The sequence below is a fragment of the Periplaneta americana genome, chromosome 8 (genome assembly GCF_040183065.1).
Source record: "Periplaneta americana isolate PAMFEO1 chromosome 8, P.americana_PAMFEO1_priV1, whole genome shotgun sequence".
Classification (NCBI taxonomy): Eukaryota; Metazoa; Arthropoda; class Insecta; order Blattodea; family Blattidae; genus Periplaneta; species Periplaneta americana.
Window position 1 is genome coordinate 51,463,586 of NC_091124.1, and position 27,047 is coordinate 51,490,632.

Below are 27,047 nucleotides of genomic sequence, written 5' to 3' on the forward strand. Positions count from 1 at the left end.
AACAAGACTACTAATTCAGCGTAAGAACAAGTTATGGATACATGAACTGTAAAACATCAGCTGTCTAGCTTCGACAGTTTTAGAGAAAATGATCTTTATGTAAGACATAATTTAAGACAATTCATTATCTCCTTAAGGTATTGGAAAGTGGTGCAGTTTATGATAAATGCAAAAATATGCAGTTCATGTGTAGCATAAACGTATGTTTAAAGAACTTATAATATTATAGTTCATATAGATAATTCATAAGGACGTAATTATAGCCCATGAACAAAATATGCGAATGCGCAAGCTTCCGGGATATAATTATTATAAGTATTTATTGATTTTATTACAGAATACAGACATTCTATTGGTATTATAACTATTTGGAATTCCATTTAAGATAAATTACAAATAAAGAAAAAAGCGGAAGGCTGTCAAATCAAAGATCAATTATCAACAATCTAAATTTATGTACTTGGAAGATATCACTCAGTCTAGGCATTAGCTGATAATAGTTATTATTCTTATACGGTCTTACTAATAAAAACTCTATATACAGACATTTAACTGTCTTATACTTATACAATGAGTAGCTCATTTATAAGTCGTGTGTAAATTCCTTACTAATAATCACTACATACGTCGTGTATAACAGTATAACTGTTACACAGCTACATCATAGTTTCGTCATTACTTATTTACGAAAGGTAACAATATCTCAGGATCTCTATTGCATCCGGTAGAGCGCTCTAGTGTGCCGTGTTAAGTATCGATAGTATAACTGGCTCAAATCGATTACCACTCTATATTTTGGTCAAAGAGTAAAACCTATAGCAATATTATTCTAATTATTCTATGCTCCTTGGTTTGTTCTTCTGTGGTTACAAGGCAACCATCATCATAAAATGACAGTCGATACGAACAGCTGTTAGAGAGGCGGCCATTTTTTCTCTATATTCAACGTTTAAACAAGGGATTTCGTGTATATAACTACTGCAAAGGAATTCCCATTGTACAGTTACAGGCTGTTCATACATCCATCGCTTATGCATGGTTTATTAATAACGTTTTCTGTCCCAACTTTACGCTAGCACCGATAGTTACCCAGCATTTGCTCATATTGAGTTGAGGGAAACCCCCGGAAAAACCTCAATCAGGTAACTTGCCTCAACTCGGGCCACTACTACTCCACAGCTGTGGACCTGATTATAGTAAAGAACACTTATATTATAATGTGATTCAGATAACATCACAAAATTTGCGACGGCTGCAAATACAAGATCATTACGTTGTCGTTATTTACATGGCAAGTTACTACCTTGAACCTTACTGTGCAGATTATTTCCAGATAGGTAAACTTAGATTGCTTGCTTTGTAAGCTCACTCCAGGCGCTTCTTGTCTTCGATTGCGGTTAAAACGAATATCCTGTCTGAAATTAAAGCTAATAGGAAATTGCTTGTGCAAAGCTGAAACTGATACTCTGCGTACAAGATGTAATAAAGGTAATTGTTGTATCAGTAGTGAACTACGAATTAACTCTATCTAGAAGCCGTTATAATAGCTATAGCGCAGTTGATAATAAAAAATTCGATATGATGTAAAATTAAAGTAATCGGTGCAAACATACTACACATACTTGTTAATGTAGCCTATTGCAAAAACTTCAGTCTCTCATTATCAGAAACGGCTCCTTATTTGGAACAAGAAAGAAAACAACATTTCCTTTTATTTAGGCATAGTTAATGCTTTAATATTACATAAAAATTATTGGTGATAATTAATGGATTATTTGAAAACACTCGTTTTTAAATATTTTTGTATAAGAAGATGGTTATGACTAGGGCTAGGATTTTGATGAAATTGCATCTTTTTTTCTAGTAAGCTAGAAACATTGCTGCTTTAGTATTTATGTGTTATGTGATAAACTGAGTGTTTTAAGACATATTTGTTAGGGCATTTTTTTTTGCATTTTTTTCCTGTTTCAACTCATAAGAGCATCTTTTGTTTTATTCGGACTCTTTTTAGGCTTTTTCATTTAATTTTGGCCATAAATCCCCATTATTAATATAAAACAATGTTTATTTCCTTCGATATTTGTCTATATATTTGGTCCATTAATACCCATTATTTTTTTACGTGGTTATTAAACGACACTGTATCAACTACGAAGTTATTTAGTGTCGATGGAATTGGTGATAGCGATATGATGTTTGACGAGATGAGGCCGAGGATTCGCCATAGATTACGTGACATTTGTCTTACAGTTGGGAAAAACCTCGGAAAAACCCAACCCAAGCGGGATTCGAACACGCGACCGAGTGCAACTCCGGATCGGTAGGCAAGCGTCTTAACCGACCAAGCTACGCCGATGACTAATACCCATTATTTTGTATAATATTTTAATCGTTTTTCTACACAAATATTGCCATTTTAACGTAGTACACTCCAACCACCCCTTCAATATAGACTCCTCTATACCTGCTAATTCCGGGTAAGTGTAGCCTTGTGGTGAGCTACATGAAAATTACATCAGGTAAAATAATTAATTAAAGTGTACCACTTAGAACAAATTAATGTAAAATTAAATGAACTTAAATGTTGGTACTACTCGTAGAATTTAATTTAATTACTAGTCTAAATATTAAGTAGTACAAAACCTCTTTTCGTACTAAACCAATTATGTAAGAACAATTTTTAGGGTATTTTAAGGGCATTTTTTAAGGATTTTTAGGTCATAAATGCATTGTTTTTAGGACTTTTTTATGATTTATAGGTCATCAAAATCCTAGCCGTAGTTATGACGACAATTATAACGACGTCAGTTATGGCAACATTTATGACGACGATCGTTATGTAGACGATAACAACGATGACGGCGACAATACAATTACCACGATTATGATGATAATTTTGATGATAATTATGGCTACGATAACGACGACAATGACTTTTAAGATTACAGTTTATTATGATGTCGACAAAAGTTATGGCAATAAGACGTCCGCGAATGTTCAGACGATGATATTTATGATGACAGTTATGACGACATTTTTGGCGACGACGACGACGACAGATGCGACAAGTATTATTACAGCGGTGACAACAGCTGCGACGACAATATGAAGGCGGCGGCGACTATTTTGACGGTTGTTACAACAATCATGACGATGGCAAAGAATTTGTTTTTTTCCGTTCATTTCTCTGAATCCGTTTTCGAGAGCAGTCAAATACTCATCTTTCTGTCAAATAATAGATATCAATTTGAATTTCTCGTCACGTTGCTGTAGCTCCTCAAGCGAAATGTTTAATCTCCTACGTACTACATGGTAGGTTGTTTCGGAGTTCATAAATGTCGTCGTTGATGCACAATCCCTGAACGTTACAAAATAATCCACATTTGAGGGCAGTCTGCTTTTCACCTATGTGCTAAAAGATATTGGGTGTCACTTCTGACCCCGCATCTGAATCTCTGGACCGTCTAATCCGAGCTCGCGGGCGGCGATGATGATGAAACACTGCCTGGGTTTCTCCACTGGTCGCGCCACTCCCCCATACACGGCGTGGGACTGTGCATCCTCCAACCTGTTCTGCAGTGCCACCCGCCCACGGTGGGACGCAACGACCCTTGGAGATGTGAGTAATGTGCCCTTCTATTAGCTATATCGGCAATGCTGCATCGATGGAGGAGATTATTTCACAGGCATACAAGGAACTCACATCTGAAGCAACAAAATATAACAGCATTCAAAACAATTCGTTTTTAAGTTCACGTTTGGTTTATCATAGAGCCTGGAAGAAACACTGCAAAAATATACACTGATAAGTTGCTACAAAGACTGACGAACACTACTGACGCAGCAGAACGAACCACGGCAACGAAGTGGACCTGGGGGGGGGGACATGTGGCGAGACTACACCAGACAAGATGGACCCATGCAGTCACGATGTGGGACCCCTACGTCGGAAAGAGAAGACAGGGAAGACCACGTCTCAGATGATCTGACATGTTTACCAAAGAGGTGGGGAAACAATGGTCGAGGACAGCAAAGAACAGAGTTTTGTGGAAAGAACTAGGGTAGGTCATTGTAAATAAATAACGTAATCAGGGTTAAGATATTGTAAATAGTAAAGTCAGTATTAGTGAAAGTGTAAGATAAGTTTTGTAAATAGTAAAGTCAGTGTTGAGAAAGTTCAGGTAAATAGTGTAAATAGCAATCAGTGTTTGTCAAAGTGTCAGTATAATGTGTGTAGTGCAAGAAAAAAAAAATAAACAACAGAGTGCTGAGACTAGTTAAAGTCTAACAGGGTTATTAACCATGTCACAAAAGTAGTATACACGACAAGCTCGCCTGATTGGCTCACCAAGCGAGTACACTTGAGCCATCCCTGTCGAGGGGGTTCTAAACCCGTCACAGGAGGCCTGTGCCCAACATGGGACATCATGGCTAACATTCATTCATTCATTCATTCATTCAAGTTACTTCCTTACCTTCTTCTTTGCTATTTACTTCTTTGTTTCTTCTTTTTTATTTCCTGGCCTTTTTATTATTCTTTCCCTTATGTCTGTTGTTTCTATGGTTACTTTCATTATTTCTCTACTTACAAGGTGCAATAAACACATATCCGAACTGCACTTGTATTTATTGTACCGTTAAACATACATGTGCGTGTCACTGAAGATCATTGTTTCCATCCCTGTTGAGTTAGATTGTCTTTAAGAATTTTATTGAGCTTCAACACGGGATTTTGTGCAAATATCTCAAGAACCTATTGCGATGATTCTGGAATCTTTTCATACACTCCTCATGGCTAGTCTTCTTCTCTGCCTTTCAAATGATGCATTTAGTATAGATTCCAGGCGTTTCTCTGGTTCTAGATAACTTCTTCGTTTTCTGTGTCCTGTGTGTTGCGTACATTCAGGGCAGTTCGGAAACTAATTGATTGCTCCTTGTATTTGTATATTGTTTCTCTGTACTACTGTTTTTGCTTGTTTTAATTTTAACTATTTACTTGTTTCCCTATGATTATTTTTTCATTTATTTGTCTGATTTCATAATTTCTTTCCTTATTCTTTGAAATTTACTTCATTGCTTTTGTAATTTCTCTCCTTACTTCTTACCATTTATTTCCATATCTTCCACTATTTACTTTATTGTTTTCTTTTGTATTCACTTATTTTTATAATTTCCTTGTTCTTTCCGAGTATTGAAAGCAGCAACAGCATCAGTAGTAATAGTAATAGAAATAGCAGAGTAATAGCAGCAGTAGTAGTAGTTCCTAAAGTTCTATTTTACATGGAATTATTAGGGCTACAGTTAAGAATAGACTAATCGTAAGAACAAATAAACACTTACATACACTAATTAAAGTCTTGAATAAATAAAGTATATGAAGAATTTGTAGGAATAGTTATTTTGAAAAAGAGTACAGATAGGTTGTTCATAGGTGATTTTACAATTTAAACTTACGAAGTAAGGTATTGTCTTTGCATGTAAAATACAGGACAGTCAAACAGTAGATTTTTAGCAGACATCTTTTTACAAGCACATCGATTCTTTTGCAGTCTTAATTTTGAATAGTTAAAAATAATCTCCAAATTTTCCATGACCAGATATAAATTTTGTACTAATTAAGATTGGAGAGTATACTTTGCATTTCATTCGGTCGTACATTTGAGGAAAAATAAGTTTCTGCTAAATGAATCTTTACCACTTGCAGTCCAGTACGAATTCCAAGTAGGAGTAGTATTATGTCTTTGAGTAAAAATTATTACATTTGATGCGCATCATTTCCAGTTAAATTCACTCTTAAATATCAAATATTAACAAAGTTATTCTAATAGACTGGGGAAAAAAGACTGTGCACAGACAGACAATATGACAAATTTTCAATATGAGAGATGCTAAAAAACAAGTGATCGTGTCATACTTTTGAAATATGTTTTTCAGCATCACAAAATATATTTTTCAGCATCACAATACAGTCTCTTTATAGTTCTCATGAGAAAGCAAAAGTATTTAGAATAGAGACTTTAGGGGTTCCAATACAGTCTCTTTATAGTTCTCATGAGAAAGCAAAAATTTTTAGAATAGAGACTTTAGGACTTCCAATACAGTCTCTTTATAGTTCTCATGAGAAAGGAAAAATATTCAGGATAGAGACTTTAGGACTTCCAATAGAGTCTCTTTATAGTTCTCTTGAGAAAGCAAAAATATTTAGAATAGAGACTTTAGGACTTCCAATACAGTCTCTTTATATTTCTCATGAAGAAGCAAAAATTTTTAGGATACAGACTTTAGGACTTCCAGTACAGTCTCTTTATAGTTCTCATGAAAAAGCAAAAGTATTTAGGATGCATCTTTAGGACTTCCAATATAGTCTCTCTATATTTCTCATGAAAAAGCAAAAATATTTAGAATAGAGACTTTAGGACTTCCAATACAGTCTCTTTACAGTTCTCATGAAAAAGCAAAAATATTTAGGATACAGACTTTAGGACTTCTAATAGAGTCTCTTTATAGTTCTCATGAAAAAGCAAAAATATTTAAGATACAGATTTTAGGACTTCCAATACAGTCTCTCTATATTTCACATGAAAAAGCAAAAATATTTAGAATAGAGACTTTAGGACTTCCAATACAGTCTGTTTATAGTTCTCATGAAACAGCAAAAATATTTAGGATACAGACTTTAGGACTTCCAATACAGTCTCTCTATAGTTCTCATGAAAAAGCAAAAATATTTAGGATACAGACTTTAGGACTTCCAATACAGTCTCTCTATATTTCTCATGAAAAAGCAAAAATATTTAGGATACAGACTTTAGGACTTCCAATACAGTCTCTTTATAGTTCTCATGAAAAAGCAAAAATATTTAGAATAGAGACTTTAGGACTTCCAATACAGTCTCTTTATAGTTCTCATGAAAAAGCAAAAATATTTAGGATACAGATTTTAGGACTTCCAATACAGTCTCTTTATAGTTCTCATGAAAAAGTAAAAATATTTAGGATACAAACTTTAGGACTTCCAATACAGTCTCTCTATATTGCTCATGAAAAAGCAAAAATATTTAGGATACAGACTTTAGGACTTCCAATACAGTCTCTCTATATTGCTCATGAAAAAGCAAAAATATTTAGGATACAGACTTTAGGACTTGCAATACAGTCTCTCTATATTGCTCATGAAAAAGCAAAAATATTTAGGATACAGACTTTAGGACTTCCAATACAGTCTCTCTATATTGCTCATGAAAAAGCAAAAATATTTAGGATACAGACTTTAGGACTTCCAATACAGTCTCTCTATATTTCTCATGAAAAAGCAAAAATATTTAGGATACAGACTTTAGGACTTCCAATACAGTCTGTTTATAGTTCTCATGAGAAAGCAAAAAGAAAAAGTTCGGACTTATGTTAAATGCTAGTAAGTCACAAGCTATAATTAATTGGACATAAGAGACTACTGAACACAATGAACAACAGACATATCCCAATTAGTACAGTAAATAATGCCACTATTCCGTACCATTCCGTCGTCAGAAACCTCGACATTTTCTTGGAAGAAAGTTTAAATTGGGAATGCCAAATAAAGGAAATATCCAAGAGAGTGTGCTATGCCATGCATTCTCTTAACCCATTCAGAAACTTCCTCCCGCCAGAATTAAAACAGACTTTAGTGCAAACCCTCGTACTACCACTGTTTGACTATTGCGACGTAATACTTACAGACTTGACAACTGACCTTTCGAACAAGCTGCAGCGTGTACACAATATGTGTGTCAGATTCATCAGCAATGCTCACAAATTTGACCACATTACACCCTCGTTCAAATCTTTATCCTGGTTGCAACTTAGTAACCGTAGAACACTTCATTCGCTCTCTCTTCTGTTTCGAGTTCTCCACACTTCTACTCCAAATTATCTTCGTTCCCGGTTTAACTACTTATCCTCCAATCACAATCTAAACACCAGGTCACAGGAGAGCCAAATCCTTGCAATTCCTGCCCATAGAACATACCACTATTCATCCTCTTACTGTGTCAGTCCCCCGTGAATGGAATTCTCTACCTCAGGAGATTAGGGGCTGCCAGACAATAACCACTTTCAAGAAAAAGCTAAACGATTTCTTACGGGCGCAGTCAAATTGAAGTTATAATTGTGATCGAGTTTAATAATTTAATTTAATTTAGGTATGACTATCATTACCATTATTATTATTATTATTATTATTATTATTATTATTATTATTACATAATTATTTTATTGGTGTTGTAAAGATGAAAACAATTGACATTGTATTACATCAATTATGTATTATATTGTCTTGTATTGTAGTATTGTATTGCTTTGTATTGTATTGTATTGTATTAATTAGTACAAAAATTAATCTTAGTCCGTTAAATTTACTACAAAAACGAATAATTAAAATTTGTTTGAAGAAACGTTTCGATTATCCAACTAAATTAATTTATTCTGAATTTAATGTATTTAATATTGAACAAATTTATAAGTATACGCTGTTAAAATTTTATCATAAAAATCGTAATAAGTTTGTATTACAGACACACAATTATGACACAAGACGAAATATTAATTCAACATTAGTAGAACCTAAATGTCTCACATCTGCTGGTCTAAAGCATAGCATAAATTTTGGCCCTCGGTTGTACAATGCTTTAACTAAATTACACCCAGAACTTCTAACATGTAACCCACTAACATATAACAAGAAAATTAGAAACGTGTTAATATCTTTAATTTGATTAAATAAATTTATAGCCTATGTGTATGAATTAATCAACCTATATTATATTTGTATTCTATAATTTTGAAATATATATTAGTCCTACTTTTCACGTGCGATATTATTCTTCTATAGTGTTAATATTATATTATATAATTCCATTGCCGCTGTAATTATATTTCAGTTCCTATTTTATTTTACTTATTTATTTATATTATTATTATTTTTTATTTTAATATTATATCTGAACTGCGACCGAGCACGAGCGCTGCTCATTCGGTCTCAAATTTTGTTAATACTACTGTATCTTCTTTTTATATTGCTTGTATTATTTTATTTGTATTTCTCTTTGTTTGTTTTGTAATTATATTTCTTTATTCTGTATATTTGAAATAAATAAAAATAAATTGAAATAAATTGAAATTATGTTATATTCATAGCATTGTAGTAATTTTATATCATACTGGTAGAGTGGAAGGGAAAGCCAAGTGGCCTTAACTCTGCCAGTTAAAATAAACCATTATTATTATTATTATTATTATTATTATTATTATTATTATTATTATTATTATTATTATTATTATTATTATTATTAAAATATTTAGAATAGAGACTTCAGGACTTCCAATACAGTCTCTCTATATTTCTCATGAAAAAGCAAAAATATTTAGGATAGAGACTTCAGGTCTTCCTCTTCAAGTTCATTGGTGTAGTTCCTCTTTCTTTTGCTGGTGGATGACCTTGCCATGACTCAACTGATTGCTTCCCAACAAAAGAATCGAGGTTCTATCATCATTAGAGCCTACGAAGATGCCCACGATATACGTGCTCATAAATATAACATGCATAGATTTTGGTTGCGTTGAGAGATGCAACGAATGACGTGACAAATATCGGAAGTGGAGCATTCCTTTGACACCCTCCCCTTCGGGTGATTGTTACGAGCACCCCACTGTGGTTCCGGTGGGGTCCGAACCCCCAAATCGCACATGCAGTGACACTCGGAGCTTGAGCTCCGTCGTTGCAAAGACAAGAGAAAGTGGAACCACACAACAATAGCTGGGAGTCATAATTTATCGAATCTAGTTTGTTTGTGTGAGCCGAATTGTGCAATGATTTAATCACATGCGTATCAACAGTTCGATGTGCGTGGTTGGCATTCTTCATTAGTTCGACAGGAAATCTCACGCTCTCTACATGACCGGGAGAAAAAGCCAGTTCGCATTTTGACAAGAATGAGGTTTGCCCGGGCCACTACTGGATACAGCCTCCAGTCATGTAGTTTGCGTGTGTTCCTTTTCCCCCCTCGATCAGACTTTCCTTACATTTCTATTTGTGTTCAGTCCTCTCCCTTGTTCAAGAAGCGGCTTCAGATATTACTGTAGTATAACGTTGGTAAGCTGCGATGGGTGGGTATTAGGGTGACCCTTAGCCATATAGGTGAATTTTTATTTTTCGTGAAAATTTAAAAACATCCCCTAGAATTCTGTAGTGCTCGGGAAAAGTGACACAAGTCAGTTTCCACAAACCTTTTTTGATAATTTGACAACTTACGAACATCTGTTCGCTTGGGAAAAAAATACATAGATATTCCTCCCATTACAATAATTCATACAGAAAAAATGAAATCGACATAAACCAGTGTAAGTTGTCAATAAAGTATCAAAAAAGGTTTGTGAAAACTGACTTATGTCACTTTTCCAAGCACTGCAGAATTGTTACACTTATTGAGGAAATAATTCCTTTAAAAATTGGGAGGGACTGGGTAATAAGAGCTGGCATTTGAGCTGAAGTTTTGAACATTTTCTTAAATTTATATATTCAACCACAAATAAAATATTTACAATCTTTTTGTGTTATCATTCACCATTAATGATTTCATTGGTTTTAAAAGTCCTTAGAAGAAGATGATTTCTTCACATCCAGATAGTTCTATCGGCGCCGATATTCGGACACAGTTTGCAGAATAAACTGGTTTTATTCTTCTTTAGAAGTGTTGCCAATTTAGCAGTTTTCCCGATAGATCTGGCTGTTTTCAGTGTTAGTTTACCGGGTAAAATTTATGAAATTTGTATTACTGCTATAGAGATTTAGCGGATATTTTTAGCACTTACAGCGGCAAAATAATTTCATTTTACATTGACAACATAGCAATTTAGCGGTTTCTGCAGTGTTTCTTAGCGGGTTTTTAAGAATCGAATTGGCAACACTGTTCTTTAGTTGTCAGGATATTATTGTAGTCTGTCATCAGTTTCACTGCCCGTTATGCTGCATCATTTACAGTGCTTTAAGACATTTTGCGAAATGTAATCCTTCCTGGAAATGCTCGCAATTATGCACCCACTATTTGTCTCTCATCGTGTCCTAAGAGACCCAAGGAATCAGACTTTCTTGTTTCCATTTTCTATTACTTTTCAATGACAAACACTAAATCGTATCAATCTCCATCGCCATCTTAGAATACAACAGTGCAACTACGCAATAACAAATGCATATTTTCCACAATCGGCACTTGGCTTCCACTCGAAGCTATGCGACATGCGTTTTCTCTCATCTAAATACGCTTTTTCTCGGTCGAGTAAACAAGAAATCTCTACCTAATGTTTCTCTTAGAATCCGGATAATTTAACAGTCATCCTTCAAACACACACTCACCACAAACAACCTTAAGTCAAAAATTCAACCCTGTAATGAAACTCTCTATTCGGGAAAAGTGTTCCGCTGCTAATCGACTTCAAACTTCACACGATTTTTATTTGTACTGTCCAAATTTCACGAGAGGATCCCTGCGAGGGGAGTCTGGTCCTTGCGGGGTAAGAGGAGAGAGTAAGCCAGTAACTCGGCGTTCTTGAAGGAGCAGGTGGATGAGAGTGGTGTCATTGGCCGGTTGGGACAAACAAGACTCAGTCAATGGCCGGCCGGTTCCGAGTTGAGGGTAGGTTATAAGAGTGGGGGAAAAACTCGCATTCCTTACTAGGATCTTCTCGTGAAATGCGGACAGTACTATATGTAATAACTTTAAAAGGAGTCCCAAAGAAAATTCTAAAGTTTACTATTAAGGCCCACCCTAGTGGGTATTCGTCCACCATAGTTACCATGCTCGGTATTAGATTCATGTTCGCGAGTTCAATCGTTATGAAGAGTGAAGGATTTATAAAGGAGATATAAATTCTTAGTATGGCCGCTACCGCCTTAGGTCTACGGCACGTAAAGGAATAATACTGTTCCTTAATGACAGTACAAGACACAGAATTTACCATTGTCTTGTTTACTTCTTATTGTTCTCATCCGTCACTTTTCCAGAGATATATTGAATTCCGTCTCACAGGTGCCCCACATTCCCAGAACAGAGATGTAATTCACACCGTCAAGGTCTACACAGGTGCAACGTATGAGCGGAAAACAAATTGACAGGTGTATAGTTTACTATGCTGTATATCTTTACGTAGAACTACGCGTGGGTGGTGCGTGGTGCGAGAAATGAGAAAGGGCAAAGGGAATACAAGGACAACAAGGAAAATACAAGGAGAACAATAGGAATATAAGAAAACAAGGGAAAGACACGGAGAACAAGGGGAATATAAGGAGAACAAGGAAAATACAAAGAAGGGAAATACACGGAGAACAAGGGGAAGGCAAAGATAACAAAGGAGAAGATAAGGGGAATGAGGAAAGACAGACAAGGAGAACGAGGGAAAGACAAGGAGAACAAGGGGAATATAAGGAGAACAAGGAAAATACAAGGAGAACAATAGGAATATAAGAAAACAAGGGAAAGACACGGAGAACAAGGGGAATATAAGGAGAACAAGGAAAATACAAAGAAGGAGAACAAGGGGAATATAAGGAGAACAAGGAAAATACAAAGAAGGGAAATACACGGAGAAGAAGGGGAAGGCAAAGATAACAAATGAGAAGATAAGGGGAATGAGGAAAGACAGACGAGAACGAGGGGAAAACAAGGAGAACAAGGATAACACAAGGATAACAAGAGCAAGTCAAGGAGAACAACGGTAAGACAGAGAGAACTAGTGGAATACGTAGGAAACGAGGAGAATGCATGGGGAAAGAGGGGAATACTAGAAAACGAAGAGAACGAGGAGAATACAAGAATACGGCGAATGCAAGGATAACTGGGGCATACAAAGCAGAGGGGTTTGCATTTTTATGTGATGGCCAATTCCCCAGTTATCCCGATACGTAGTGAGAAGAAAGACGTAGTTCTATATCAAATCGGAAGTGCGACAGGTCACATGGTCCTTCACACAGTGTTGCCAAGTTTTAGTAGCATATTTAAAACAGATTAACTATTGTAATAGATTATACTAAATCACTTTCACCACATAAACAGAATTACGAAATTACCATGTGATTACAATATTTACCTTCGTCTATTTAACCGGAAGTATAAGGACACTAATGCCCGGTTTCTGGAAGGACAGTTACCTGTACAAATAGAGTTATCTATGTTTCAACATTCTTATATGTTTAAAATGAGTTTCCGAAACAACAGTTATCGTCATCTTTACTGTTATCTGTGCTTCAACTGGTAATTGTGCCTCGGCCTGTAGTTACCTGGCTGTTAGTACTGATTCGAACAAATACCGACATGCGGCGCTACTGCATTACTGTTTCGTAAACTATAACTGATATTAAATAATAATATAGATCACAGTAAATTAATTTACTATATTATCTGTATAGCTTTAAAATTTTGGCGTTTTATTTACGTAACTTAGGTAAATCTTTTATTTTCTATGATATATTACGATAATAATGTGTGTTTATAAAGACAATTTCGAACATCTCAAGCTTAATTTTCGTCATCAACTTCAAATTCTATGTCGTCAGTCAAGGAATATTTTATTTTTGGGTGTTCTACCAATGTCAATGGCATTTCGGGCTCTGAAAAGTTCATTTGAATACATGAGAGCATTCATATGGGCGAATGGCTGCCATAGCCACCACAGCTGACTACGGTTGCAGTTTTGAAGCAGAAGTTACATCTAGCCCTCTCTCCACTAGTATTATTTACCTTGATAATCACGTCAAATACCAACAATTATTGTTTTTTTTAATCATATTACGATTGAGTTGGAAGTGTACATGTACACTATCGCTTATCACACGGTTCATTAATTAAAAAGCCTTGCACCTACTAGTACAGAACTCACTGTGTACCTATCAGCCATATTACTACTGAAAACTTCTGCAAACAAAGGTAACTATAAATAACTAAAAAATCACTAACAAAATACTAGTGGAGACATCTATGGACGACAACAGATACTGATCTTGAAGTTACCTCAACTGTCAGTTACAAGCGCTGATAAATCTACGTTTAACAACACAGTTTATACTACGACAAAAACAAAGCCACTCTTCACACATCTAAACAACATAAACAGGAAATACACACATTAGGCAGTAAATCGCGTATATACACAACACATCTTCGCAAATCCACCCAACACAAACAACAGAACAACACTGGAAAAACTCCTCTACAATTACCACCAGCCCCAACCACCAAACTAAAACACACGAACAAAACCGCAAACACGTGTTGGAAATTTGAATACTGTCTGAGAGGACACACGACAGCAACAGAGAGGCAGATAAATAAAATAACTCTACCCCATGAAAGTTTCCATAACCATTCAGACGCTTCTGCCACCGGAAAGGGAAACTTTAAAATCTCAACAAAAAATATGCATGCATGCATGCATACATACATACTTACATAGTGTTCTGCCCAAGAGCAGGTCTTTAACTGCAAACCCAGCATTTTTCATTCTTCCCAAATTCTATCTTTCCTCTTAATCTCCCCATAATAATACATTAACGTTGTCTATCAGGTGACATCTTTTACCCCGAACTCTTCTCCCGTTCACCATTCCTGATATGTACCATATGAATATTATATTAATACTAACTAGTCCCCTGCAAATATAGGAAATCGACAAATTAGGCCTACACAAAATAAAAGGAATTAGTCACTGCACTCACACACCTACTGGCACTTATGCCAGAAATAGTTTCATATGTGTAAATATATTTATGCTCGACCATGCCGAAATGTAGTAATTATACACCTGGTAGCAGTCCTTTAATGCATGTCATTAAAGTACACCTATTCATTAAAGTTCAGGTTTTCGATTATTCTCGGATATGCAATCGAAAGACGAGGGAAACGTCACGGAGGCTGGAAATCCAATACTGTCGCAGAAGGTTATGTTGTGTTACTATAATAATTAGCGTTAATTGTAAATAATATTCAAATAAATTCAATTTGTCATCTCGTTTTTCAATTCTAAATCAATTTCCAGGTTATACATTCTCTGCATTACATCAAGGTCAATGACATTATTGTTCCCCGGAAAAAATCAATACTTTCGCGTCTGCGCACATCTCACAATTCAAGAGCTATGAACAAGGTCACTTCCGATCTTCTGTAAGATACAATTAAAATGTATACTTCTGAGTAATTTAAAGTTAGAAATATTGTCGAGCACAAAAAGTCGTATGAAACTTGCCTATAATGGTAATTAAGACGCTCGTATGAAAATTATGAAACTCCCTTGCGCTTGTTTCATAAACAAACATACTTGCGTCTTAATTACTATCATTATAGGCTCGTTGCATAATGTACTATTATATGGTTATTTATGTACAATGGCTGGAGAGGGCGTCCTGCGCGTATAAGACCCTAAAACGGCCTCTGGCTCAAAGCCAGTAAAGTCAATAAACAACAACTTTCCAGAAATTCATGAAAGTTATCAGTGCAGTTAAATTTATAAGAGGAGCTAAGTAACTGAGAGTTAACTGACGTGTACCAGAAAGAGTACAAAATTTGGTATACAAAAGGTCCAGACTATGCTCTTTATTATTATTGTGGTTATTGCCACTGGTTTGCAAGTTAATCCAAAGGGAATACGGAATATCTATCGTCAATACTCATTACATCCACATTAGCCAACACGGGCTTGGACAAGAAGAGCAAGGCTTCATTACTGAAATTGCATTGCCAGTATAATAACAACGCTAAGGCTGCTTTTCGCGAATACCGTAGACTTAAAAGCCGTATAAGGTACGTATCAGGAAAACAATCGGCGGATATGTCGTCGGCTGAAGAGAAATCAAATTACAGTTACAGCCTGCCTTATAAAAGGAATGTCGCGAAAACCGGAACTATAAAACCGGTCTTAGTTATAATCCAGTACAGTAATTAAGCTGTTGTCATTGAATTTATAATCGAGCTTGTGTTCATGGGAGAGGCTGGATATTGGAAGTAATGATGCAGTGCCGATGACAAATCTGAGGCTACGTTGTGACAACATAGGACACTCGTCTCCAGGCCTAGAACTGGGTGTTGCGACAGATCTCCAAACAATAAACTAACATTATTCAAGCGTGTTGACGTAACACCTAACGCCTTTCCTCTTATTCCAAAGCTGTAAAAATGAGCAAACGAAATTTGTTGTAATTAATTTTATGTTGGTGTCTACATTTCTCGTTTTTCCTCTAATTGGATGGGTCTGACTGATACAATATTAACTATCAGACAGTACAGTACATCTCACTTGACGATTTGTTTCATAGGAAGAATAATATTGTATGTACAGTAACGAATATATAATGCAAATCTGGCTTTCAGATAGAAGCTTCCTGTGAAGCAGGCTTGAATAATTTCAAGGGAAAATTTGTTTCGGGACCAGGTATCGATTCCGAGACCCTTCATTTAGTGCACGAATGCTCTACCGACTGAGCTACCCCAGGAACTATACACGACACCTCTTGTCAGCCCATTTGAGTTGTGTGGATATAAAGGGAAGAATTGTGACGGTGTCGTGTATACTTCCTGGGGTTGCTCAGTCGGTAGAGAATTCGTGCGTTAAGCGAGGGGTCCCGGGATCGATACCCGGCCCCGGAAAAATTGTTCCCTTGAAATTATTCAGTTCCGCTAGTTTTCAATAGTTGGCACCATCGGGGAAAATGATGAATTATTCTCAGAATTGAAGGGCTCAGAGCCAAAGGCAACTAACCCACAATTACGAAATGAGTAAATAAGAGTTGAAATTATGAGGATCTTGACAAAAATGATTGTTTTCACAATTTATTTTAATTGGTCTACATTGAATAAATAAAAAAAATATCATTAATCTATAACAACAATGTATAGTTTTGAAAAAAGGCTTAATAATGAACAATACAAAATTGTGGGTTAGTTGCCTTTGGCTCTGAACCCTTCAATTGACAATATGAGTGGTTTCCCGCTAAGGCTAGTGAGATGAAACATTGAATTCTAGAATGCGGAAATATTTAGGTACGATTGACAACACTGAATATTATCTTCGTCATCTATTCATAGAAGTAGGCTAATGACTAAAGAAGGCACACTTTATTTTCTCTCTTGTACGGAGGAGGGATCCCGAAGGCTTACACTGCAGCCTGAGACTTATTGTGCTTACCACTCCTATTCTTGTGAATGATTGGGTAGCCGAACGACTGCACTCTTTTACAAGTACAGCACGTCGCACCGTGAACTTAACCAGGGCTATTGTATGGCTGATAACACTGTTCTACAAAAAAAAAAAAAATGTCTGCTACTGAGGAAATTTCAAGTGTTCTATACTGAAATTGATGCACTGATTCCAGATCTGTAATCAGATTTATAATAGCACGTCAGGTTTTTGAGCTATAGGACTGTAACATTAATTCTAAATCTTACTACTGCATTCAATGCGTACCTGTACCATAAAGTCAGATATATAAATTGAGCTAAGTTTATATATTCTTTGTGAATTGTTGTATTATATTATTTTAAATACATTTATAAGAAGATATTCACTTACAAAATGTAGTAACCAATAAAAAACTCTGTTAAAAGTGCTTGAGACCTTTTGCTTTTTCGCTTATGTTGATATGTGGTTGATCGCTGTAGGAACCAGCAGAAGTCATCCATCATGCTCAGACCGTATTGACCCTGGTACCTGGATTCCGTCGTTGATATGCCCTGATGGAACCTCTCACCATGTTCGTCACTTACAGCGCCGAGATTTGATGGAAAAAGCCAAGGTGTGAATGAAGAAAGTGCATTTTTAAAGACATACGACAACCTATATTCTGAAATACTCTAAGCATATTATAGGCCTATACTAGCTCAGTATAATTATTAGCTCTATAATTTCCTAAAAACCTAGTTGACACTAGTGCAAATGTGTCCCAAACTTCGAGTTCAAGAGCACTCAGTTTTGACCAGAACATAGTGTCACACGTCATAATTAAACATTATTAGCTATTATTAGCTCTATAATTTTCTAAAAACCTAGTTGACACTAGTGCAAATGTGTCCCAAACTTCGAGTTCAAGAGCACTCAGTTTTGACCAGAACGTAGTGTCACACGTCATAATTAAACATTAAAAATGTTATTATTTTAAAATTGTGACGTGATAGAAAAAACTGACTTCAGATCTGTAATCAGCACACTCAAATTACAGTTGGTACACTTGTTTTAATTCAGTAGCAAAATCATTGTTGGCCAGTGTAGAAATGAGTCCGAGGTCCAACGCCGAAAATTACCCAGCAATTCTGCTTCAGTTGGTTGAGGTGAAAACCCCGGAAAAAAACTCCAACCATGTAATTTGTCCCAACCAGGATTTGAACCCGGGTCCGCTCGTTTCATAGCCAGACGTGCTGACTATTACTCCACAGCGGTAAGAAGACACACTTACATCAACAATCAATCGCTATCGAGTAGTAGGGTCAGATATCTTTGAACGCCAGTGAACATGCAGATAGGTAGTGTATTTGTGAAGGGAGAAATGAGTGCCTTGCCTGGTCTAGGCTTTACTGTCAAACCACAGTCTACTATATACAGTCACGAAGCTTGAGTTTTGAGGGTGCTAGAAACAATAGACTGTGACGGTACTATTTTGCATTGCCTGTAATGAGGCGATATTAGCGACCCTAGTGGTGAGCAACTACCTAATGTTTGCATATTTACTACGTATTGAGCTTCGCGACTGTATATACTAGACTGTGATCAAACTCTAAACTGGCCATTCGAAGGATTTATAAAGTCTCGTTGTTGTTTGCTATTTGAACTTGAGATGATTTGAACACTTTATTTATAACTTACAACAGCCGTAACACAGAAATTAATTAAGTAAATAAATAAAAATTAATAACACGAAATTAGAAATAAATAATTCTTTATTGAGAGAAGACAGTGGGGTTATTGTGCTGGTAGAAGCAGTAGCTATATCACTTAGATAGAAACAAGATGTCTTGCGTTAGTTACGCCAGAAACCAGTACGACGCTCTCGTATCGAAGGTAGAGGCGCTTTGTGCGCTGTGACAAGCATTTTTAGATATGAGCTTGTTTTGTTTTTCGAGCGGGGACGTGACGGAAGCGTGAAATTCAAGATCGATGGCTTTTTGTGTGCAGTCCTTCAAGGCACAGTAGAGCTATCTACAACTGATGCATTTTCTTCCACACGAACAACTTCATTTGTGCTTTTTCTTCGTCAGGAATTAAGCATCGCTGGCTGAAGCTCTAGCTAAATTGACTACCATCTTGTTTTCTTTTCTTTCATTATGAGTCATTTCAGTGTTTGGGAATCGAAATACCGCTCTTGCGGATTTCATTCACTTTCATCTGTTTTTTGTTAATTAAAAATAATTCGTGACTTATAAGGTATGCAATGAGTTGCTAATTCTGAGATGGACAAACATCTTTGTTGACCACATGACAATTCAGAAAGCAAGTATTGTAAAGTACAGGTATTTTCACTAAATGGTCAAACCGTGTTAAAGCCAACATATAAGTAAATTAAGTTATATGATAATATAGCTCATAGAAACTGGCAAAAATACAGAAAAATATTTTCATTTTTTTTTTGACAATGTGAGAGGACAATTTAAATTAAAAGAGCATTTAATATTAATAGATAAAACTTTTATCGTATTCTTTTTCTGACCTTCCGGGTCAGATTGTAGTTCTCTGTTACGATTTTTACTGGTCCAACTATATTTTGAGTGGTCTTCCTTGGTCTCTTCTGCCCCTCTTTATTGTATGTTAATGTTATGTTTTATTTAACGACGCTCGCAACTGCAGAGGTTGTATCAGTGTCGCCGGATGTGCCGAAATTTTGTCCTGCAGGAGTTCTTTTACATGCCAGTAAATCTACTGACATGAGCCTGTCGCATTTAAGCACATTTAAATGCCATCGACTTGGCCCGGGATCGAACCCGCAATCTTGGCATAGAAGGCCAGCGCTATACCAACTCGCCAACTAGGTCGACTCTTTCTTGTATGACATTGCTGCTTCTAGAAATCGAGAATGTTTCATTTCTTCTACATGTCATTTCCATTTTTGTCTGTAATCATTGTTTTCTGAAACGATATTTCTGACTTTCAATTTTGATTCTGTAACTTTATTTCTTGACAATCTAATAAATCTGATGTGCTCTGACAATCTTCTTCTTCTTCTTCTTCTTCTTCTTCTTCTTCCATTCTCACTGTTGAATTTTCAACCCAGCGTTTCATTGGACGAGCTAGAGATCTCTTCCTGTTTGGACGATAGTGAAACATGGCATTTGGAATTCTATTTGTATACGTGCGAAAAACATGACTTTAATAATTTGTTCTGATAATGTTCTGTATGATGTATTACAGGTTCTAATTGTAATTCTTCCATTACATCCTCATCACGTTTATGATTTCATTTTATGTATCCTGCTGTATATCTCATAAATTTCGTTAGTCTACTTTAGTCTTTCTTTCTTAATGTCCGAGCCTCACTAACGTAACAAAGTACTGGTCTCGCCAAGAGCTTGTATAGGCGAATTCTATAAATGTCTTTGTACTAAGAAAGGTTTCATGATGTTATTAATTAACTTAACTATTGTTTCCATTGTTTTGGTGTATTTAAAATTTTTCTCTGGAATGTCTACTTCATCGAAAAGGGTAATATATATCCGAGATATGTAAATGAATTTACTATTTCTAATATTTTTTAAACCGAGCATATTTTGTTAGGCACAGGGTTTTTTTTTCAGAAGAAGGCCATAATTTTTGTTAGAAATCACCTTCTGAGAATGTCACTAGAACTAAATCGTCCGCAAGAAATAGTAAATCTAACTGTAAATTTATATAGAGTTGACATTCTTATTTGATATATAAAATTATATTTTTATTTTAATAGTTCATTATTTACATTTTTATTCCACACCTGTGGAGTAACGGTCAGCGCGTCTGGCTGCGAAACCAGGTGGCCCGGGTTCGAATCCCGGTTGGGGCAAGTTACCTGGTTGAGGTTTTTTCCGGGGTTTTCCCTCAACCCAATACGAGCAAATGCTGGGTAACTTTCGGTGCTGGACCCCGGACTGATTTCACCGGCATTATCACCTTCATATCATTCAGACGCTAAATAACCTAGATGTTGATACAGCGTCGTAAAATAACCCAATAAAAAAATTCAACATTTTTAAATAATTAGACGTTTCCCAAATTACATTCTTCGCAACTTTTTTATGGATCTATTTGCCTTCATGACAATCTTTACGACCACCATCGTAGTCCAGGGGTAGTGAGCCATACACATGTCCCCTTGCAACACTTGGGTTTTTGGTTCGATCCCGCTTGATATGAATATTTAGCTTTTTCAGAGGTTTCTCCAAACTGTAAGGTGAATATCAAACAATCGCGTGGCAAACCTCGGATTTTTCCCATCAACTACTCCACCTGCGCTAGATAACCTCTTAATTGATAAAACATTATTAAATTTATTTATTTATTTATTTAACTAGCTAGCTAGTGAGTACAAATTACATTTATAAAACAAAAATGTAGTAGTATTTTATTTAACTTTTATCAATTGTCGAGGTTAATCAGCGTCGAAATTGAACGTGGATTAGAAATGGTTGGTAAATTTTGTACAGAGCACTCGATCAGGACCGAGAATCATTTACATTTCGTAATTCTTAAGGATTTTATCTCTCAAACCTAACGCCCCCGGTCGGTTTTGAACCCGCAAGTCTCGAATTCAACGGGCAGTACGGGTCTGCTTCCTGAAATTTAGTTTAGTATTGACGACGTGTTGTGCATGTGTTTTTGTGTAAACACAAAATTTCGTATTGTTCTAGTATGTTTAGTTTCTGGCTTTTTGGTTCAGTGAGTAAAATTTTCATGCCTGTTTCTATATTACTGTAGTTGTAGTTGGTGTTTATGTGTTTTGCGTAGGTAGATGTAATGTGCAATTTGATAAACTTTCGACATAACACTACCAGTCACAAAGATATCCTCATCTCTATCCACACACTTCTTCATCAAGACGTCAAGAAAGAAGAAAACGGAAGAAAGGCGCAAAACTCACTAGAAGTTTGTAAATGGCGTAAAGTTCCGCCGAACAAGCCATTAAAGAAAAGTAACATAATAGTTTCACTATCTAACACAGTGATGTTATAAAAGTTGTTAATTGAGCAAGTTTAACATTATCATTAGTGATACACAAGTATTAAAATTGTGTAACCAAGAATGAAATGTGTCCACCGCTGTGGAGTAGCGGTTAGCATGTCTGACCGTGAAACGAAGGGGCTGGATTGAAATCCTAGTTAGGGCAAGTTACCTGGCTGAGGTTTTTTTTGCGAGATTTTCCCTCAACCATTAAGATGAAACGGTAGATAACTTTCGGCCCTGGATGTTCAACTCCTTTCGCTGACATTACCACCTCTATTTCACTCAGATGCTAGATAACGATCGCAATTGATAAACCGTCGTAAAACCACATTTTCTCGAATATCCCGCGCCCTCGAATAAGCCGCGCACCCCTCTTTTGACAGGCAAAAAAGAATAAATAAATAAATATATTTACGACAAATTAAAAACAATTAAACATAAATACACTTCAGTTAATAATAAATATCCTGGAACGGCACGCATTTCAAACCCACACTATACGTACGCACTGCACACATGTTAGTTGTCTTGCTTAATTAGCCGTTTATGTTGTGTGATAATACGTGTTTTGTTATAATAAATATCTGCTATTACTATTAACTTCTTCATTCTTCCATGTTTTCGCCATTGAACAATGTTAACAATTGAAATGTCCATGCTGCTGGAAGATAATGGCATGCTCCACCACCTTAGGAGTTGCGCGGGAGGAAAATCAGGCAATGTTACCAACTTCATTTCGAATAAGCCGCGCTCTCGTATTTTCTATTTGTATATTTCGGAAAAAGCGCGCGGTATATTCGAGAAAATACGGTAAAACAATTTGGAAAATAGTGAAATAATATCCAATTATATTAGTAATTCTACTGTAATATAAAGAACTAAAATGTAATCGAACGTAATGTAATCTATCCGACGAAAGAACAAAGAAATAATGGAAGTAAAGTAAGAAATGTCGAATGGAACAAAGGAACGGAAAGAATGGAGAAAGTAACAAAGACAATTAAAAAAACAGGAGATTAAAATACGTTTGAGATTCAAATTTTGTGACTGATAGCAACAGAGCTTGCAGTCACAGTCACGCGGAGGAATACTAGCAGAGCTATTCTGGATTAATGCGAAGCTGTTAAACGCTCGACGAGAACACGGGAAACCACTTAATTACAAGATCATGAGAAAGGAGAAGTTAATTACATACAAGTCATCCTGACTGTGTCGGCAAGATTGTCTGTTGCTAGGTAACGAGGTCACCTTACCTCAGACACCGTCGTCTCGTACGGAGTGTTGTAGAAGTGGGGGGCGTTGTCGTTGATGTCGGAGACCCGCACGATCACGGGAATGGACCTCTTCTTGTTGGTCGCCTTCACCGTGCATGTCAACTGCAACACAACAAAGAATTGCTCACATAAGTACTATGAATACAGCACCATCATACCTTTTATTATTATACAGGGTGTAAGGGGTATACATGCAAATATTTTTAGAGGTAATCGGGGTAATATGCTTAGCCAAATCATGTAAAATAAGTCTAAATCTTGTCAATTACTTCTTATGTATAAAAAATACTGTTTTATTTTCATTAATATTTCCAGGAATAAGAGATCCTGTACCCCGGAGCCTTTGGTGCACTGCACAGCAAAGAACATTAGTCTATTTTGAATCAGACTATTTTGGCTTTTAGCACATTTAGAATGTTAGATCCTCAATTGCTATTGATTCTGCTATTTCTATTACTGTACTATTGCCATTGCTACTGCTAATGCTATTTCTATCGTTATTGCTACTGCTATTTTCATTGTTATTGCTATTGCTACTATTATTGCTGTTATTACTACTATCACTGCTATTACTATATTGTTGCACTTGCTGCTATTATTATTATTATTATTATTATTATTATTATTATTATTATTATTATTGTTATTATTATTATTACGTAAGATTTCAATGATTAGGTAATTATGTGAAGATTTTGAATAAGTAGTAATAAGAAATGGCAAGCCTTTCCGATCATATGATAAGTATAATACAATGTCATTGCTTTAGTTACATAACTCAGGACAGAGAAGAAACGATTTAGTAGAGCGTCTCGTTTAGGCACAGTGAAAACGTAAACAAAGTGCAGGTAACGTGTAAGGGGAGGAGGACGAGTCGTACGATAAACACGAGGGATGTACAAGGTTTTAGTTACAACATTTATGGCTGAGCATCATTAATTGGAATTATATTTTCCAAAAACACACAAGACAAACGAACACAAATTGCATAACGTTATCATACACACATTTTAATAAACAAGCAAATTGTAATGTTGAAATAATTCAATATAACAAATCAAATCTTGCTACTTATATGATGTTGTTTTCAAGTAGCATTTTTAAGGTCTTGAATTTCGTTCTCTATATGACTAACATAATATCACCGTCTTCTGTGGCCGAATTAACAAAAGTACAGTAGGCTATATTCGCAGTATATTGGTCTGAAGTGACAACACTATTTCCTAAACATAATTATCCCTTCTCAAGTTCAATTTATTCAAGTACAATATTCATACAGATAATGAAATTCATGACCGTAAAAATGCTGCTTGAAAGCAACATCATGTAAGCAGCAAAATTTGATTTGTTATATTGAATTATTTCAACGTTACAATTGCTTGTTTGTTAAAATGTGTGTATGATAAAGTTATGCAATTTGTGTTCTTTTGTTTTGTGTATTGTTGAAAAATATAATTTCAATCAATGCTCCACCATAAATGTTGTAACTAAAACCTTGTGCATCCCTCGTGTTTATCGTACGGCTAGACCTCCCCCACACGTTACCTGCACTTTGTTTACATTTTCACTGTGCCTAAACGAGACGCTCTACTGTATATAATATGCAATCTTTACTGAGGGACGGAGATCAAAAACGAGCTCTTTGGATTTTCAGCCGAAACGCTGGTAGAGATATTTTTAATTTAGAAATTTTCATACACGCTATTGGAGGACTATGTTATTTTCTTACATTTCATTAACAGTTCCATATTTTCTTGATATCCTGTCCTTTAACGTTCTTTTTTAAACAAGTACATTATCCATTTATTTTCGTAATACTTTATCACATATGGCAGACAGGTCTACGTTACATATTTTTAGAATCTTAACTTCATAAATTATTCAGTCGTGAACAGTCCTAAACGCTTCTTGAGAATTTTATTTCGGCCGATGTTAATTTATTTCACTTCCTTATTAAAATGAATGTCTCGCTGATATTGGAAGTAACTGGCACTAACATAAATTCATTACCTGTTGCGTGCGTTTTAGGTCAATATTTTCTTGAATTTTTCAAAATATTATTTGAAATTCAATGCTTCTTTTATTATATTAATCTTAAGTTAAAAAAATGATCAACAATTCCGTTACAATTATGATGAATCTCATGATAATTCTTCGTTTTCTCTTGACATGTATTATCCAAAGTATTCATGATGGTAATAGTAGTGGTAGTATTATTTGTTCTATGGCACACGTAGAATATCGTTGTTCTTGCGCTAAACAACTGAAGATGATTACCCGTTTCTTTTAAATTCCTTTAGAAACAAGTATCGGAAACTGAGGGTTTCGCGGAACAGGGTTGAGAACCACTACCGCCCATAACCATTAAGACGTTGATTTATTTGACACGCACAATCTTGGTGCGAATAGTACAAACCTTCTCTCGCTAATGTTTCGCCATCTTGTTTACGTGTTGGAGCACACTTATCGCTTAACGATTATAGGCGTGAAATTACCTATAATTTATCTGAAGGCTTTTTTTTCTTCATTTCCAGATTCATTCTTTGCCATGCATGTGTACTTTGCACTACGAAGTCTTCGAATAGAGAAGAAAATAATTATGAATTCTTCTGTTGTAAATACAGGCAACGAAAATATGTACACACAGTATTAGTATTAATGAAGTTCTTATTTGTTAGTATTACTTACAAATGCCTTTTAGAGGACCCGGAAGTTTAATGCCACACTCACGTAAATCCACCATCGGTCCCTGTCCTGAGCAAGATAATCCAGTCCCTAGCATCATGTCCCACCTCTCTCAAATCCATTTTAATATTATCCTCCCACCTACATCTTGGTCTCCCCAAATGTCTTTCTCCCCCTCAAATCTCCCAACTATACGCATTCGTGTTAAATGGCCTGCCCATCTCAAACGTTTCGATTTAATATTCCTAAATTTGTAAAATAAAATGTCAATCCAGACATTAAAACGAATCTAAAGCAGAAAATTTATACTATGAAGTAATGTTTCTCCTTAATGTACAGATATGGAATTAAAATTTGGAGCGAATCTTGATGGGAGTCATCTGTATGTAGGTAACAATTTCGCACGACTTTCCACAAGTAGTACAGTGCGTATACTAACTGGCTCCGCAGTAGTAGCAAGCAGAACGAGGGGACTAGAGGAGTTGTGTTGGTATCGTGCAGGTAGAGTCAATGACCTTGGCCGCATTGAATGATAGCAGGGTGGGAGAGAGCGAGAGAGGAGATGTAATATTCCTACGTGTTCAAACCAGGCTCTTCATAATACCAACTTTACATCGCTGCCGGGTCGAATACTGCCGCTTGCTTCACTGCGGAGCCACTTAGTATACGCACTGTATATACAGGGGCTCTTGTTTACTACACATGAGCAGTGTGTTGTAAGCGAGACATACTGTACAGTAAGGGAGCTTCAAATTTTATTTCCTTATCTGTACAGTGATCTTTTAGCATGTTAATACATATTTTGAAGGATATTGCATATTTTTAAAGAATATACATTTTTTTTTCCACCAATTTTTCCTCGACTTAACTTATGTTATACGTTTTAAAATT

The 27,047-nt window shown here is 35.8% G+C and overlaps 1 protein-coding gene across 1 annotated transcript in view; it reads right to left on the reverse strand.

The window, feature by feature from the left end:
- The window catches only part of Cad99C (cadherin 99C), a 466,185-nt gene that overhangs the window by 142,567 nt on the left and 296,571 nt on the right, over positions 1-27,047 (reverse strand). Inside the window, exon 6 of the mRNA XM_069832876.1 lies at positions 23,451-23,573. Within this exon, the coding sequence (XP_069688977.1) occupies positions 23,451-23,573 (123 nt within the window). The remainder of the gene's footprint in view (positions 1-23,450; positions 23,574-27,047) is intronic.